General features: G+C 44.2%; 1 protein-coding gene across 1 annotated transcript; it reads right to left on the reverse strand.

Moving 5' to 3' along the window:
* Window positions 1-3,592: 3,592 nt before the first annotated feature.
* On the reverse strand, window positions 3,593-15,763 carry FITM1 (fat storage inducing transmembrane protein 1). The gene is made up of 2 exons (XM_069955941.1): window positions 15,365-15,763; window positions 3,593-4,711 (listed from the first exon to the last, which is right to left on the reverse strand). Exons 1-2 carry the CDS (start codon window positions 15,556-15,558, stop codon window positions 4,093-4,095), a joined length of 813 nt encoding a protein of 270 aa, XP_069812042.1. The 5' UTR covers window positions 15,559-15,763; the 3' UTR covers window positions 3,593-4,092.
* Window positions 15,764-17,493: the final 1,730 nt, after the last annotated feature.

A 17,493-nucleotide genomic window follows, 5' to 3' on the forward strand; every position in this document is an offset into this window, starting at 1 on the left:
TGTTAGGTCAAGAAGGCACATGGTACCTTAAATGTATTTGTCTGTGCTTCTATAGCATAAAATAGTTTTTATTCTCTGGTAGAAAGAGTCAGACAGGGAGGCCCACCTCCTGCCAGGGGCCCACCAAGGGATTCCCCTGCTCCCCTGTGGGCCAGTCCGAACCTGGTGCTGGACATCGGATCACGTAAAAGAGCCCTAGCCCTAAGTCCCTATTACATGGGCTGATTCAGTGGAGCAAGGAAGCACTGTCATGCCGACAGCAATTGAGTAAGTGCAGGGGAGCTGTGGGGACCTGTCCAAGCGATCATCAGATTGTCCAGGCAGCCCATAGGAAATAGCGGTGGTCTGCTGCGGCCACTCCTATTACACGGAGCATCGACAGCAGAACGTTGCTAGGCTGTTCATTTGTGTTTCAGCCTGTTGAAGGACAACAAACAGCCGACATCATGCATGTCAGCTGGTAACGGCCAATATCAGCCAAATATGGCAGATAATAACTTTGTGTAATAGGGCCTATAGTTTGCAGCATTTTCCACACAAGTGGACAGGTAGATATACATGGTCACTACTAGGCCAATGCCAGGCTGAGGTGTTAAGGTATATGTTCCAGGCAACAGGCACATAAGATAAGTAACCAATGGGACCCATGTCATTTTATAAAAACAGGATATTGCCAGATATGATCAGATTACCACTATTCCAAGAGAACAGTGTTGTTAAAGGGAACCAATCACACTAAAATTGGGCATAAAGGTAAGGAAACGTGCTGGTACATCAGCCAGCACGCTTCCTAACCATCCCCCTGTCCCCTCCGTCCCATGAACATTCAGCCCGCAAAGTTAGTTTAATCGTGTCCCGCGCTCTATGCAAATTACCATACAAGTAGTCACGGTGGGCGGGATGGCTGTTTGAGTAGTCACGGTGGGCGGGGTCTTCGTCAAGTAGTCAGTGGGTCCTGGGCCGGCTCCTGCGCTGTAATCACGCCCCCCCGGGCGTGTTGTAAAGCGGCGCCTGGTGACGTGACTCGGGGGGCGGCATTGCACGTCGGCCACGCCGACGTCTTTACTAAGCTGCGCATGCGCAGTGCAGCCTGAGAAGACGCTGCTGTACTGCGCTTGCGCGGCGTAGTACAGCAGCGGCTTCACCCACTGTACTGCGCATGCGCAGCTTAGTAAAAACGTCGGCGTAGCCGACGTGCAGTGCCGCCCCCCGAGTGACGTCACCAGGCGCCGCTTTACAACACACCCGGAGGGGCGTGATTACAGCGCAGGAGCCGGCCCAGGACCCAGTGACTACTTGACGAAGACCCCGCCCACCGTGACTACTCAAACAGCCATCCCGCCCACCGTGACTACTTGTATGGTAATTTGCATAGAGCGCGGGACACGATTAAACTAACTTTGCGGGCTGAATGTTCATGGGACGGGGGGACAGGGGGATGGTTAGGAAGCGTGCTGGCTGATGTACCAGCACGTTTCCTTACCTTTATGCCCAATTTTAGTGTGATTGGTTCCCTTTAACTAGTTTGTCAGAGAGAGCTCCTGGGTTTCTATGTAATGTAACATAATAATTTGTAATAACTTATTAATAATAACTTATTCAGAAGATCATTATGGAAGGACATTGAATAATGGATCGCCAGGTACAGATTCTGAGGCTGTGTTCACACACTGATTTTTTTTTGTGTTTTTGCGGAAATTTTGCCACAAATTTTGCAATTGCTGTAAAATAGTAAAATTTTTGCCACAATTTTTATGGAGAAGCAACAAAAAAATAATGCTATTTTAAAGCGATTTTTCCATTTTTCTCAGAAATTACTGCACAAAAAAAAATCCAAAAATGGAAAAAAAACACGTGTGAACATAGCCTTAAGGCCCCTATATACAAAGCGATTATCGGCCATTAGGGCCGATAATCGCTTTGTGTAATAAAAGGCAACAATCAGCCGACATGCACAATGTCGGCTGATCGTTGTCTTTCAGTGTCTTTCAACATGTTTAAAAACAAGGATAGCAATGATCTGCTGCCGTTGCTCTCCGCGGCCTCTCCACACTTACCAGCTTGCTGTCGGTCTGTGTGTAATAGGGCTGGCAGCAAGCGGGGAACAAGGAACAAGTGAGCACTGATTAGCCCGTGTAATAGCACCTTAAAGTGACCCCCTTTTTGCATTATGACTTCTCTACACAGGTGTAAAGGGTAAATTTAGCAGTTTTCATACCTTATTTTATATCATACATCATGGTGCTTGTTCTAGTTAAAAGTGATCTTTTGTGCTATCTGGGCAGGGCTTTACGGGCGAAGCACCACTTAGCCCCGCCCACAGTGACATTGTTGGCCCGCCCCTGTGCCGTTATTGGCGCATAGGCCCCGCCCCTCGACGGCCATTAGAACAGGCCAGCCTAAAAGGTCTAGGCCCCACCCCCTCTTGGTCAGCCCATACCAATAGCTGGGAGGGGGCTGGCCTATGCGGCGATGAAGTCACGGGGCGGGGGGCACCAGTGACGTTGTGTGCGGGGCTAAGGCTGCATTGCCACGTTCCGTGATCCTGACGCATCACGGACGTGGAATGCATGTACCGGAGTCCCTCGGCAGCCGGACAGCATCTGTAATTAGATGCTGGGAGCGGGGGAGACTGTATTCATAAGCGCCGCGCTGTAGTAACAGCACCGCGCGGCTGATTCATTACAGCGCGGCGCTTATGAATACAGTCTCCCCCGCTCCCAGCATCTAATTACAGATGCTGTCTGGGCGCGGGGGGACTCCGGTACATGGATTCCACGTCCGTGATCCGTCAGGATCATGGAACGTGGGAATGCAGCCTAAGTGGCGCTTCGGCCGTGAAGCCCCGCCTAGGTGACACTAGTAACTGATTAAATGAAACAAGAGTAAGGCTGGGTTCACACTGCATAAAACGGATGGGGGAAAAAAAAGGATTGCAAAGAAGCAGTGTGAACCCAGCGTCAGGGAGTGACAATATTACTTTAAATTCAAGTAACCACAGTCTTAAGCCCCTATTACACGGGGCGACAAGAGGGAGCAAGCAAGCGCCGACCTGTCAGGTCAGCGCTCACGTGCTCCTTATTCCCCTTGCTGCCGGCGCTATTACACATGCCGGCAGCTAGCAGGTAAGAGTGGGGAGGGGGCTGGGTGATAACTAGATCGTACGGGCAGCCCATAGAAGATAGCGGCGGTCTGCTGCCGCTGCTCCTATTCCACAGGGCAACGGCAACATATCGCTGCTATCGTGAACGTTGACTTTTTAACATATTAAAAGACAACGTTCAGCCGACATCCTGCATGTTTGCTGATCGTTGTCTTCTATTACACAAAGCAATTATCGGCCGTAATGGTCGGTATCAGCAGAATACAGTCGATAATCGCTTTGTGTAATAGGGCCTTAAGTGTAGCCATAGCCTAAAGATAAGCAGCTGCCAGATGCAACTATTGCCCCTTGTCAAAATAAAAAAACACAAAAACACAATAAATGTGGACACCACCTAAAATCTGAGCAGTTTAGTTCACCTTTCCATGAAGGTTTGCCAGGTATTAACAAGACTAATAATACTTTATTAATAATGAAATTCTTACAGTACTTCAACCATATCTTTAAAATGTAAGACTGGAGCCAGGTGTACACCAGACACAGATTCGGCACAGATTTCAGTAAGGTCTGCGAACAAAATCAACTTGCGACTATATACGTAAAAAGAATTGAAAGCCCCATTCATTTGTATTACACTGTAGATTGTCATGTCTTCATCGTTAAATCCACAATAATTCTACCGCGTCAATTAGTCTTCATTAGACAATAATCAAGTATTACATATATTTTGCTTTTTTTCTGCTATTTTTATTATTCATTGTTTTCTTGATTTGATAGGCCTCATTTACTTCTTATGTTGTCCCAATGCCCTGTAATGTTTTTGCCATGAATGTCATTCATTGACCAGATGGTGTTTTACGTTGTGCTCATATTAGTCTTATCCTTGCAGGAATTACAAATAGTAGGCAATTCATTTCATGTAAAAGAAAATCCAAGATGGAAAATGATCGAGAAATTTTTTGTTTCCAAAGTAAAAACATCCCATCTTTTCACCCAAGTTTATTTTTTGTTCCAGCCAATCTCGGAAACATGCCAGAACCCGGTGGACCAGGTGAATAGGGTGTGCGGAACCAGCCACGATAGGTAAGGTGCCAGCACAGGGTCCCAATGGCTGCCCCAATCACAGTCTGCGTATAGTTAGGAGCATAAAGTGCAGTGAAAATCAAAAGCAGGTTATACAACCCCAAAAGACTGGCGTTCAACAAGAAAACTAACCGCAGGGAAGTGCCAGCTGGATGGCCTCTTCGCAAGTAGCGTCCAAACACAGCCAGCTCTTCTGCCAAACAAAGACTGCACAATGTCAGTGTGAAGGTCTGTGGAGAGACATGGTAACCATGCCATTGGTGCCCTTCTGTTTGACAACTTTGTCTGGTTTCCAGTCTATGGAGAAGTAGTGTGCCAGGTGGCATTGGCTGGTGACAGGAGCCAGTTAGGTCTTCCAAAAGTTTGAATAAGTAGGGAACACCTTGGCAAATAGCCGTACTTATCCCTAACCTTGAAAGGTGCCTGAGCGAGAGCAATGGCCGGCCAGTGGGTACTAAAGAGACCAGCAGAACAAATCCAGAAAGGAGCAGAAATGTCCAGCCACAGGAGCAATGAACAAATTTCCTGTAAAACGGGAGAGAAATAATGTTGGGTTAACATTAGGATTGCCACAAACCATTAAAGAAATGTACAGTCTGCAAAGGGAAAATAGAAAACTTCATTAAACATTAAAGGAGTTTTTCAGGTAACACAAATAATATTGTTAACAATCCCACTACCCAATACCAAATACCACCCTATGTCTAATATACATGTAGAACCTTGCACCCTTTTCCTGTTTTTTTTTTTCTCATGCTAACCCGCTCTGGGTGTCTAAAATCATCTTTTCTGTGTCCACTCTGACAACACGCTGCTCCCTTCCCCCCCCCCCCTCCGTTTGTAGACACAGGACATGTAATCTCCTCTCTGGGGGCTGGGTTAGCTGTCTATTGACTTAGTAACCCGGCCCCAAGGAGACATCATCTGCACCTGACCACTGCTAGTGAATGTAAAAAGTGCTGCTTCCATAGACTTACATGTGTCCCTGAGCCTAGTTATATCTCTGCTTGCTGTCAGTGAATGCAGGTATATGTACCTGTCTTTGTGTCACAGCTCTGTACATGGTAAGTGTTATGGAGGTTCTTAGAGTCTGGATGTAACTAGAATGTTTTCATTCACAGCCTGGTAAACAGATGCACATTATGCAGCACATAGCGACACCACAAACGTGTCAGTTCTGCTACATCATCAGCAAGTATGGAATACATACTGGGGGGATGTGATGCAAAATAAGTGAAAAAAACATCCTGTGTTTACTGTGCAATGGTAGTGACAGCAGCGGGCAGGAAAGAAAGCTAAGGGGGCAAGTACGCAAATGGACCAATCAGGGAGATGCATGATGGGAAATGTAGTTTCATAGTCAGCGCCATCTTGGATATAGATCAGCTTTTAGAAAAACCTGTAATTCAGGAATGTCAGAAGCTAGAGAGATAGGGGACTGCTCAAAATACTCAGGGAGACTTGATGAGTAAGACGAGCTAGGTTTAGGAGCATTTCATTTTTAAGCTCTTAGGTGGATAACGCCTTTTGAGGTTTTTGATTTAATTTATATCGACCAATTGACAGATTTATTATAATTAAAAAAGGTCTCTATCTGATTTCATGATATTTATGCTCCCTATCATTGTAGATTCCCTTACGTCCCATTGGCATCACAACATATGGGTAAATTCGCCCCTGCGAGCCCCTGGGACGAAGGAATATTTAATGAAAAAATAACAATTATATTTTAATCCCCTCCTCCATGAGGTATAAATAGGCTCCACCCCCCCCTAGACCTCAGTCTTTTTTTACTTCGTTGCTGTTAGCCCTAGGGGACTTTGTCCCTCCTCCGTTTTTATGCTTTGTTAAACTGTTGCATTCAGGTTTTCCCTCCAGGTAATGATTGCTGGGATGCCGCTGGAGCCGGTGTCCAGGTAGTATCCTGATATTTGCTTCTGCAGGTCTTAGCTTTTAAGTTTTTCTTACCTAGTGCTTCTTGGAACGCACTCTGCGTGTCACCCGAGCCGCTGGCTTTTCTTCCAGTCGCGTTCGACTGTGGAACGCATCGGCGCTGCGTGCGTCTCAGCACTTCGGCGTCATGTCACTTCCGGGGGCCGGCAGCGGCGCACTCTCTGCATGCCGGATTAGCTGTGTGTTCAAGGCAGAAGGTAAGCTGTTGCTACCTCTAGGTCTGGCTGTCTTCCTCTGGAAGGATTTTCTGTGGCTCATTTGGATCTAATAGAAAACATCTGAGTGCAAAGTGCTGTGATCTCTCTTCTATATACTTAAAAGTAAGTGTTGCTGCCACCTAGTGTCTCTTTCCGATATCACTCTAGCCAGGCTAGTGGTTTATATGTATTGTAATACATTGATTATTTGCAGATGTCTGAAATGGAGACCAGTCCTGCTGCTGGCAAAAGACCTTCTAAGGAAGCACTTCATGTGCCGAGTGTGAGACTCCACTACCTGACGGCTATGGATACCGTAGGAGGATCATTTTTTCCAGATAAGATTCATCCTTTCTTTCATAAAAATATTTATGAATGCCTAAAAATATTTATAATGCCTAAGTACGCTGTCCTTCATGCAGACCTAAACCTATGAGGAGCCTGATGTTCAGGATGTAGTTGTATGGGTCAAGGACTATGTGCAAAAGACTTTAGCGGCTAATGAGATTCGCCGCCCGTGTCCTAAGTTAAAGACCAAATGGAGTATTTCTCTCTCTACTCCCAGCCTTTGAGTATATTACTTTATGGCTGTAGGATTATGGTCATTTTCAGTTTTACTGTGATTGATGAAGTTAACTCATCATCTTCTTCTGAAACCTCTTCTACTTCTGAAGATGAGAAAGAATTATTCAGGGGGTATTTCACAGCTGATAGAATTCACAAGCTCTGCTAAGCTGTGCAAGCTGAAATACACCCTGAGGAAATAGAAGAGGATAGGATTGGTCCTCCTCAAAAAAGCCTAGGGCTTTTTCTGTGGGTAAGACTTCAGTGTCTATGTTACAGGCGGAATGGAAGGAACCGGAAAAGGCTCCGGGTTTGAGCAAGAGGTTTAAGACCTTATATGTTCTCAAGGAAGAACAATGTAAGGACTGGATTGAGCCTCCAAAGGTGGACCCGGCCATAGCCAAACTGTCAAAATGTACTGTGCTGCCTGCGGAGGACGGATCCAATCTTAAGGATCCGATGGATAGAAGGGTGGAGGTAGCCCTCAAGAGATCATATACGGCAGCGGCAGCCCAAGGGGCAGTCTCCATTTCTTCTTTTGAGGTTTCTAGAAGCCTAAGAAGATGGCTGACCAAGGTCCAGGAAAATTGGAAGGTAGAGCTAGCAGGGACAAGGTCCTCCGCTCCTTAAAAAAGGTCATTATGGCCATTGACTTCCTCTGCGATGATGCATCTCAGGGAACCAGGTTAGCGTAAAAAAACTAGTACGCTCTCAACCGCTGCCGAAGGGCGCTATGGTTAAAACCCTGGGTTGGAGATGCTAACTCCAAAATTCAGCTCTGTAATATGGAGTTCCAGCCAGGTAGGCTGTTTGGCTCTGAGCTGGATAAATTAATGGAGGAATTGTCTGACAAGGAGGGGAAGTCCCTACCATTGTCCTATAAGAGCGGTGATTCCTTTCGCAGAGCAAAATCTCCTCAGCGAGGCAAAGGGAGATACCAGTACAGAGGTCGAGGAAGAAACTATTCCAGAAGAGGTTCCGGGAAGCAGCAGAATAAGGACACCAACAAGAAACCAGACTTCTGACGCAGAAGCTGTCCAGTGGGAACACGTCTGAGTTTGTTTCTCCCTGCCTGGGAAGAATTAAGAAAAGATCACTGGGTGTTAAATATTATTCAAAATGGTTATGTCCTTCATTTATCATCTCTTCCTCCTCCAAGATTTCTTCTGTCAAGAAATCTTAAGCCAGAAAGACACTTAGTCCTAGAGACAGAAATTCTTCGCCTCCTTTCCATTGAGGCTCTAGAGGATGTTCCTCTATCAGAGATCGGTCAGGGAGTTTACTCCCCAGTGTTACTAGTGCTGAAGCCATCCGGAAATTGGAGGCTTATTATAGATTTGCGATATCTCAACAGATGCATCGTAAAGAAGACTTTCCACATGGAGAACATAAGATCGGTAAAATCTATCCTCCAGGAGGGAGATTTTATGGTCACCATAGATCTACCGGATGCATATCTTCATGTACCGATTCTGAAGGCTCACAGGAGAGCCTTCGCCATCCAAATCCAGGGGAAGGTAAGACACTTACAATTCAAAGTCCTTCCACCCGGAATACCTCCGCACCCTTTGTTTTCACAAAGGTAGTGTCACCATGATGGTTCGCTTCCGTTTACAGGGGATAAAGTTATCCCTTACCTGGATGATTGGTTGATTATGACTCAGACTCAGGATCTTCTGAGAGTTCAGTTGAACTATGTCCAGGACATACTTCAACAATTAGGTTGGCTTATCAACATAGAGAAATCAGACTTAATTCCTAATTCCTCCTCGTCAGGTATCCATAAGAACATAAATGCGCTTTTTAGGGCTCCTTGCCTCAGCTGCGGACGCGGTGCCATGGGCGTTATGGCACATGATATTTCTTCAGAGAGAAGCACTAACAGTATGGAAACCGAGGACTGAAGGACTTGGATGCGATGCATGTTCTATCGACTCAAACAAGACATTCTCTAATGTGGTGGAGACAAGTCAAACATGGAGTTTATTTTCAGAACCACACTGGATAACCATCACGACGGATGCTTCAGGAACAGGTTGGGGAGCTCATCTGACAGTCATCACGACTGCAGGATCTTGGAGTCAACAGGAATCCGCTCTGCCCTCCAACGTGAGGGAGCTTAGAGCGATTTACCTAGCTCTTCTTCATTGTTCTCCTCCTATTTTACAGAATCCGGATGAACGACATGACCTGTGTGGCGTACCTAAACAGGGAGGTACCAGATCCCCTTCTCTCCTCAGGGAAGTAGAGAAGATTTTTCTGTTGGGCAGAAACCAGAATAACCAGACTCTCTGCGATTCATATCAGGGGTGTCGACAATATATTGGCGGATTGACTGAGTCGAGGCCTGACATTACCGGGGAATGGTCTCTCTCAAGGAGAGTGTTCATTCAGTTAACCCAGAGGTGGGGGCTTCCTCAGAGAGACCTCATGGCATCAGCAAGCAATGCAAAACTGAGGAATTTCTGTTCCCTTTACAGGGCAGACAATCCCACGGTAGTGGACTCAATGACAATACCATGGACATACCAGCTGGCGTATATCTTTCCTCCCATAGCCATGATTCCCAGAGTTTGATGAAGATCAGTTGTCAGTGATAATAATAACTTCCTTCTGGCCGAAGAGGGCATGGTTCACCCTGCCCATGAATATGAGCAGAGGGGAATTTTGGAGATTACCTCTGCATCCGGATCTAATATTCCAGGGTCAACATCTGTGCAGGAATCTTTCCAGCCTCAGCTTGACAGCTCGGAGACTGAGAGGACCGTATTGGACTCTAGTTTTTCTGAGAAGGTATAGTATACCCTTTCTCACGCTCGTAGTTGCACTACAAATAAATCTTATGCACGGATTTGGAAGATTTTCAAGATTGGTGTGTAAGCAGGAGTATTGATGGACTTAAACCTTCTACTCCACAGTCATTGGAGTTTTTACAGGAAGGCTTCTATAAAGGATTAAAACCTAGTTCCATCAAGGTGCAGATAGCAGCCCTCTCTGCACACCTAAACTCACGTTTCTTTCAGATCTTGGAGGTAGAGAATTTTGTTAAGGCTAGACTAGGCCTAACCTGCTAAAGCAGGTAGACCCATGGGACTTATCCTTTGTGTTGAGACGCCTGTGTCTTCCTCCCTTTAAGCCTTGGGAGGAAGTAGACTTCAAGTTAACATTGAAAGTTTCTCTTTTACTAGCCATTACCTCTGCTGAGAGAGTTGGAGAACTTCAAGCCCTTGGCTCCGCACCTCCATACGTGACTTTTTCCCAAGACAAAGTTATCCTTAGGTTCCTTCCAGGATTCCTGCCTATGGTGGCTTCATTTGCCAACATCAACCAGCCAATAGTATTGCCTGTATTTTCTCCTACTGGATCATCTAAAGAAGACTTGGATCTTTCTTTATTGGACGTATCCAGAGCTATCAAGATCTATCTACATAGAGTAGGTGATTTTCGTAAAGACGAGAATTTCTTTATCCCTTTCGCAGGAAAGAACAAGGGGAGAAAGGCTTCAAAACCTTTAATATCCAGATGGATCTGTGACTCCATTGCCTTATGTTACTCTTCTGCTGATCTGGATCCACCAGAATTTACCAGGGCTCACTCTACTAGAGCTGTGGCCTCCACTTGGGCAGAGCGTGCCGCTGTGCCACTTGAGGACATATGCCAGGCAGCTACCTGGTCGTCTTTGACAACCTTTGTGAGATATTTCAGGCTGGATACTTCTTTCTTGTCAAGAACAACCTTTGCAAGATCTGTTCTTAATGCGGACGTAATAAATAACCCGCCCATTGGGGATAATGCTTGCTAATTCCCCATATGTTGTGATGCCAATGGGACGTAAGGGAAGCTAAAATTATTATGTTAATTTGTTTTCCCTAAGACCCATTGGCATCACAAGACTCCCTCCCTGTGTTTTATGTTTCTTTATAATTAGACTGAGGTCTAGGGGGGGGTGGAGCCTATTTATACCTCATGGAGGAGGGGATTAAAATATAATTGTTATTTTTTCATTAAATATTCCTTCGTCCCAGGGGCTCGCAGGGGCGAATTTACCCATATGTTGTGATGCCAATGGGTCTTAGGGAAAACAAATTAACATAATAATTTTAGCTTACTCTCCGGAAACAAATGATTTTTTTTTTGTGGCCCCCAGGTTTGTCCAGAGACAGCAGATATACCTACCTACAAAGTATTCTTTGGCACTGGTGTGCTGGATTGTCAACAAGTGAATACATATTGAGGTTTGGCTCAACTTCTACACTGGAGATGGCTGTTTATCTTTTTGGTGTTTTTTTTTATTAATATACAATAAAAGTTATAGTTTATGCACAACCTTCCTATTCTATGATTACATACGCTGGGAACTTGACTAACAGACAAGTACAGTGTGCCATATCAACATTGCTCATTTTGCTTCTAGATGCCTGGGAAGGATGGATTTTGGATTATTATAAGGTTAGAGCTGCATCTGCACAAGCATGGCCGCTGCAGTAAGACGGTGGCCACAACCAGGGATGACTGTAAAAGTGCAAAAGAACCCTATGGTGGGCAGGATAAAATATCTGGAGAACACTACATTTACAGAAACAAAGGTTTTTACATGAATTGTTAGGTGTAAGAAATTATACAGAATAGCCTTTCGACCATACACCCTATTTGTATTATTAGGACTTCTAACATTATAAGGCTTCCCTTGTGGTGAAAAATTACTCAGTAAAAGAAAGGTAAATTAGTTATAAATTAGGAAAATTAGGAAGTATACTAACAAGGATCCATAAAGGGGTTTTTACACACAGCATTTGGTGCCAGTTTTATCCAGGCTTTTTTTTTTTTTTTTGCCAAAGCCAGAAGTGGAGTCATTCCAGGGGTGTTTCCCAGCAAGGATAGGTAGTGTGTGAGGGTAAGAGCACCTCATACATGTCAAAGTTGTTAACAGCTCGTTGTCTGGGTTACCAAAAACTATATGATCTAAAAGCAGCAGCCTGGCATGGTGAGACTAACAATTCCTTCCATACTTGTTATTATCTATTCAGTCTCTTTCCAGTTCTGAGTTGCTGCTTTCTGCTGAAAACACAAAAATCTGTGTATAAGCTTTTCTCTCTGTCTCCCCCTCCGCCCCCCTCCCGTCTGAGACAGATGATGTAAACAACTCCCTGACTTGCTTTATCTGCAACTTATCTGAACTCGCTGTGATTAACCCTCCCAGCATTACAAAGAAGCTACAATATTGCAGATAAAACCAGGCAGAGACTTGTTTACATCAGCCGTCTCAGAAGGGAGGGGGGAGGAGGGGAGACAGAGTGAAAGACTTAGGGTACTATTACACGGAACGATAATCGCTCCATGTAATAAATACAACGATCGTTGTATCAGCTGATCGTTGATATAGGTTAGAACCTATATTTGTCGGGCGCCGGCCGCGCATTGCTACGTGTAATAGCGGTGCGCTGCCGGCGACTGACGATATACTTTTAACTATCCACGCTCCAGGGCTGCTCCTGCGGTCCGCTTCTCCCCTGGTCCCGCGCGCTCTAGCTTCCGAGTGGCCTGTCAGCTGGCAGGCCGCTCAGCCAATCACAGGCCGCGGCGGTCCCGGCCTGTGATTGGCTGAGCGACCTGTTAGCTGACAGGCCGTTCTGAAGCTGCAGCGCGCGGACCCGGGAAAAGCGAACCGTAGGAGCAGCCCTGGAGCGTGGATAGGTAAAGTATATTGTTTAAGCAAGGGCTGCAAGGACATCGGTAACAAAGTCCTTGCAGCCCTTGTTAAACAATTATTGGGTTGTGTAATAGGCCCAGTAAACGAGCGTCGATCTAGCAAATCAGCGCTTGTTTGCAGTTGTTATCGGGCACCTATCGGCCCGTGTAATACCAACCTTACACACAGTTTTCTGTTGCTGTCATTTGTGTCAGTTTTTTTGTGCCAAATGTACGCCCTGTGTAAATCTGGAAGGTTATTCACAGAACAAAACTTAAACCCGACTATCCCACCACATAAGTGGCTGTTTTTTTAGAACAACAATGATGTTTTGCTTAGTAAATCTGTCGGTTGTGGCGGGATTTAAAGGACACATCCAGTTGGTGGGTTTTTGGACAAATTGTGTCGCACACCTTTAGTATATGTGTCAGTCCACTAAAAATGGACAAAAAAAGAACAATTTGCTGCCGGGAACACCTTAGTAAATCCACTATCTCTATACATCTACATTATAGCTAGTGGTTGGTAACCTAGACAGCAAGCTTTCGACAATGGGAGGGTAAGAACAGCCAATCAGGAGAAGGAGACAGGTTTGCTAAATAAATGTATTTGCAAAAATATTTAATTTGAAGGAGCTCTACAATTATAACTAAGTTGAGATGGGAATACTCCTTTAAAATTAAAATTATAGTAAAACTTTAAGGTTATGTCCACACAATATTTATCAGTATTTGTAATCAAAATAAAGAGTTCAACAAAGACAAAGTTAAACAATAATGGAAAAAATTGCAATGACTGAAAAAATACATGTGAACATGGCCTAAAATGTATAATGGAAATTGGCTACATTTCATGTATTACCCTGTTAGCTATAGGGGAGCATAACCTCCAATTTCTGAAGCATCAATGAATCTTAAATGACTGCAGGAACATCCAGAAATCATTGCAGCATGTAAATGTAAGGAGGTTTCTAAATTAGGGTGTGGAAGCTGAGATGGGCACATGTAGTCGAAGGTATAGAACGAAAGGTCCTGGATGTCATCTCCAAGGATATTTATAAGATGTAAGGTGAAAGCAACATTGACAACATTCAGTGTCAGAAATGACGTCTGCACATACATGGACTGATGGGAAAATAACAGGTAAAGTGGCCTCAATCATATGATGGTTTATCAGATAGACAGAACTAAAATCGCTTTATAGATAAACGTACATCTTTTATGCCTCTATAGTTGGAGAGGTTATCCAGGATTAGAAGAACCTAACTGCACTACTCTTGCAGCTCCGTTCTATTGAAATGAATGTAGTGAGTTATGATACAACAACAGGCATGGTGCCGTTTATGGAAGAGAGCACCTATGTTTTTTCAGTCTGCATAACCGCTTTAAATAAATGAGATCACATTTTGCATATAGATCACAATTACCTCCACGTTGCTGAGAACAAAAAATCACAAAGAATGATGATAGGAAGAAAGCAAATAACAGAAACAAATTAAAGAGTACCCATCACTAAAAATTATCCATCACAGCGGGTCTCACTACTGAGGCCCGCTGTGATCAGGAAATATAGCCGGAGAGAGAGCGCAGCAGCAGCGCCATCCACTCCCCAGCCGGCTGCTAATTCAAACAGTGTAGCTTCATAGATTTACATTGTTGGAATTGTGCTGCCTCACTTTCTCCCCGGCTATATCTCCTGATCACAGCAAATCTCAGCAGTGAGACCCTATGTGATCAACAACTTCTGACATGCCTGATGACAAGTCATTTTTAATTATAGTGACTCTTTAAAGCAAAGGTTCATGAGATGAATATACATGAAGCATTTCCTCAGTACGCCTGAATTATCTATTTGTTTGTTTTCTTTTGGTATTAGGAGAGAATGAATGGGGAAATCATATCCGCATATTTTTCCCTACCTTGTCAACTGTGTATGACTAGTTTACAGCTCCTGTATTATGGTAATATTATGTGGAGAGGAGCACATCAACAGCCCTCCCATTTCAATTGAAAGGATTCAGATACCATTGATAAAGCATTTATTAGAAATCTGATGTCTGTATTACTGCAAGCATTGAAGCAAAGCTAGCATGTATGGCCAGGTACGTCCAAAATTTATCAACCTTCATTTTGGCCATACCCGAGCTTACATGATTGCTTAGAAGGCGGCAGTGGCTCAAAGCTAAGCTGTCAGATAAGTTCCCTGATGGATTTCTCAGCGAATAGGATTCTTCAGATTATGATGTGTTACATACTCTAGAAAACTTTTTGATATTAAAAAAAAATATAAAAAATTTTAAACCCCAAATGCATTATAGAAACAGGGGCACCCAATGGAGTTAACAGCTTGAAGTATACTATATATACTGTATGTGGTTAATAAATTATAAGATCCTTTGGACTTTTGGATTCCCCTTGTCTTCTTCTATATACATAGCCTTTAAATGTCACACTATGAGACATGCCGGGGGCAGGAGACTGCTTGGCATGAACATGCAGTAAGCCGCTAGTATAAATAACCATGATGTGCTGAAGCAGATAACAGTGTCAGAGGATTAGCAGATGAAAAGTTCTGTAAAACTAGCAACTGCCATAGCACTCACCACTGTATAATACTTTCATAAAAACAACATGTATTCCAATAGGCAAGGACTGTAGAATGTATGTCAGTAGTAAGTTGTTAACCTCATCCTCTAAGCAATTATTATAATAGGGGAATAAACAGGGGGCACAGGGCATGGCAATAGGAAACAGATGCAGATGAGAATATACTTACACATTGAAGAAGTTGTTGGAGTTGGAGAATATGCTGCGGGGGTTACTTAGTTCCTGGAGAAAGGGAGTCACACTGACCACAGCTGCCAGCCACAGATGGTACCCTCGCCTCATACAAACACTACCCAGTATGCGGGCGCATATCTCTGAGCAGAGACATACCAGGGCACTCATACAGTTGCTGAGAGCAGCCATGCGAGAATACGAGCTGCCAGTTAGTAGAATAGCAAATCAGAAAGACAAAGTGAGATATATATATATATAGATTACAATGGGAAGAACACCATGAAGCTGTACAAATAATGCATGCGAGATATCTGCATAGGAAAAAACGTACAAAAAGATATCATAACAGCTTAGTATAGAAAAGACATGAAGCCACAGGCACACATCACACAAGCAGACCCCCAACTGCACACAAACTTCTCCACAACAGCTGTTATCCTGCCCTTCACCCCCCCAGGAAGGACAGCTCAGGTCCCATCCCCCTGTCAGCTGCCGAATCCCCGCACACATGACACCGGGACCCTGTCCATTCCACTTTGCGTAGGAACATGAAGGATTCTCCATTTGCAGGTATGAGGAAACTTTTTGGAAAGTACCTCTCACATTCTTTGTACCAAGTCCCTGGCCTAGCCAAGATGTTCCTTTCTTCCTTAAATGTGTGTATCACAGTTGTTGTTACAATTATATATCTGTTCAATTGTATACTAGAATTTATATTATAGATTATATAACTGCAAATGTACCCCATAATAATGAGGACTTTGATATAATATGCCTCCAGAAATCCTTCTGAACACCCTTTAAGATGGCTTCATGCAGCACTTCCTGGAAAAGGTAAAGGAGATGGATTATACAGGTATATTCACACGTAGCAGGTTTGTTTCAGAACTTTCTGCAACAGTTTAGTTCATTTGAATGGAGTTTGACAAATCCATGCATATACTGCAGGACCAACCATAACCAAATGTAAAGAACAGGCTTGTGGTTGGACCAGATGTGTTAAATCAGCAAAGTTATGTTTATTGGGAGCATCCTGATTTTCATCCGTATACCTGATCAGGAATTTAGTACCTTCCCATACATCTAGTGCTGGTAGGGCTGTCAAATGACACTAAGGCTGCATTCACACGTTCCGTGTTCTGTCCCTTGAACATGGATGACACGGATGGTGAATGCCTGGACTGTTTCTCTGCATGGCACAATGTATCAATATCATGCCAGAGTTTGAATCTCTGTGGCACTGTAATGTGTTTCCCCGATACATCATGCCGTGCAGGGAAACAGTCTAGGACAGGCATTCACCATCCGTGTTGTCTGTGTTTCATGGATAAAACATGGAACGTGTGAATGCACGGCTATGTTTACACTACGTATATTTGAGGCTGTATAGCAACCAAAACAAGGAGTGGATTGAAAACACAGAAAGGCTCTGTTCACATAATGTTGTAATTGAGTGGATGGCCGTCATTTAATGGCAAATATGTGCTGTTATTTTAAAACAACGGCTGTTATATTGAAATAATGGAAGTTATTTACCGTTATATGGCGGCCATCCACTCAATTTCAACATTATGTGGACAGAGCCTTTCTGTGTTTTCAATCCACTCCTGGTTTTGGTTGCTATGAGAACCTGACATGAGGACCAAATACAGCCTCAAGTATACATAGTGTGAACCCAGCCTAAGGCCACGTTCACACACTGCATTTTTGCAACAACGGCCATTGTTTAATCACAGCAGCCAATCGCATTAACGACTATGGAACCCCGGCCAAAGTACATACACACTGTATACACTCTGGCTGGGATTCCATGTGGCCGCACAAAAAACTGCCATGTCTATTTTGTACAGCCGCTATTCACTGAATAGCGTCTGCATGAAATAGACTGAGCAGACAATGTAAAGTGTGGCTCCAGCCGCACTTTACATTGTCTGCTATGGCTAATTGGAGAGAGGGCACACCCAAATGTCCCTGCATTCCAATAAAGGAAGTGATGCATTGCATCACAGACAGCGGCCGTTCTGTCACACGACCGTGTCACAGAACGGCTGCTGTTTTGCCATACGTGAACATGGCTTAAAAAAGCTGTATTGTATATGATTGCCAGAAAGCTCAAAACTGTCA

This window comes from Dendropsophus ebraccatus, unplaced genomic scaffold (assembly GCF_027789765.1).
Source record: "Dendropsophus ebraccatus isolate aDenEbr1 unplaced genomic scaffold, aDenEbr1.pat pat_scaffold_1651_ctg1, whole genome shotgun sequence".
NCBI classification, from domain to species: Eukaryota; Metazoa; Chordata; class Amphibia; order Anura; family Hylidae; genus Dendropsophus; species Dendropsophus ebraccatus.

Bases quoted from the DNA above. Each gene is read 5' to 3' on its own strand.
- FITM1 (XM_069955941.1), bottom strand. From the start codon at position 15,558: ATGGCTGCTCTCAGCAACTGTATGAGTGCCCTGGTATGTCTCTGCTCA. The intron at 4,712-15,364 runs GTAAGTATATTC...CCCGTTTTACAG, and splicing joins TCCAACAACTTCTTCAATGT to GAAATTTGTTCATTGCTCCT.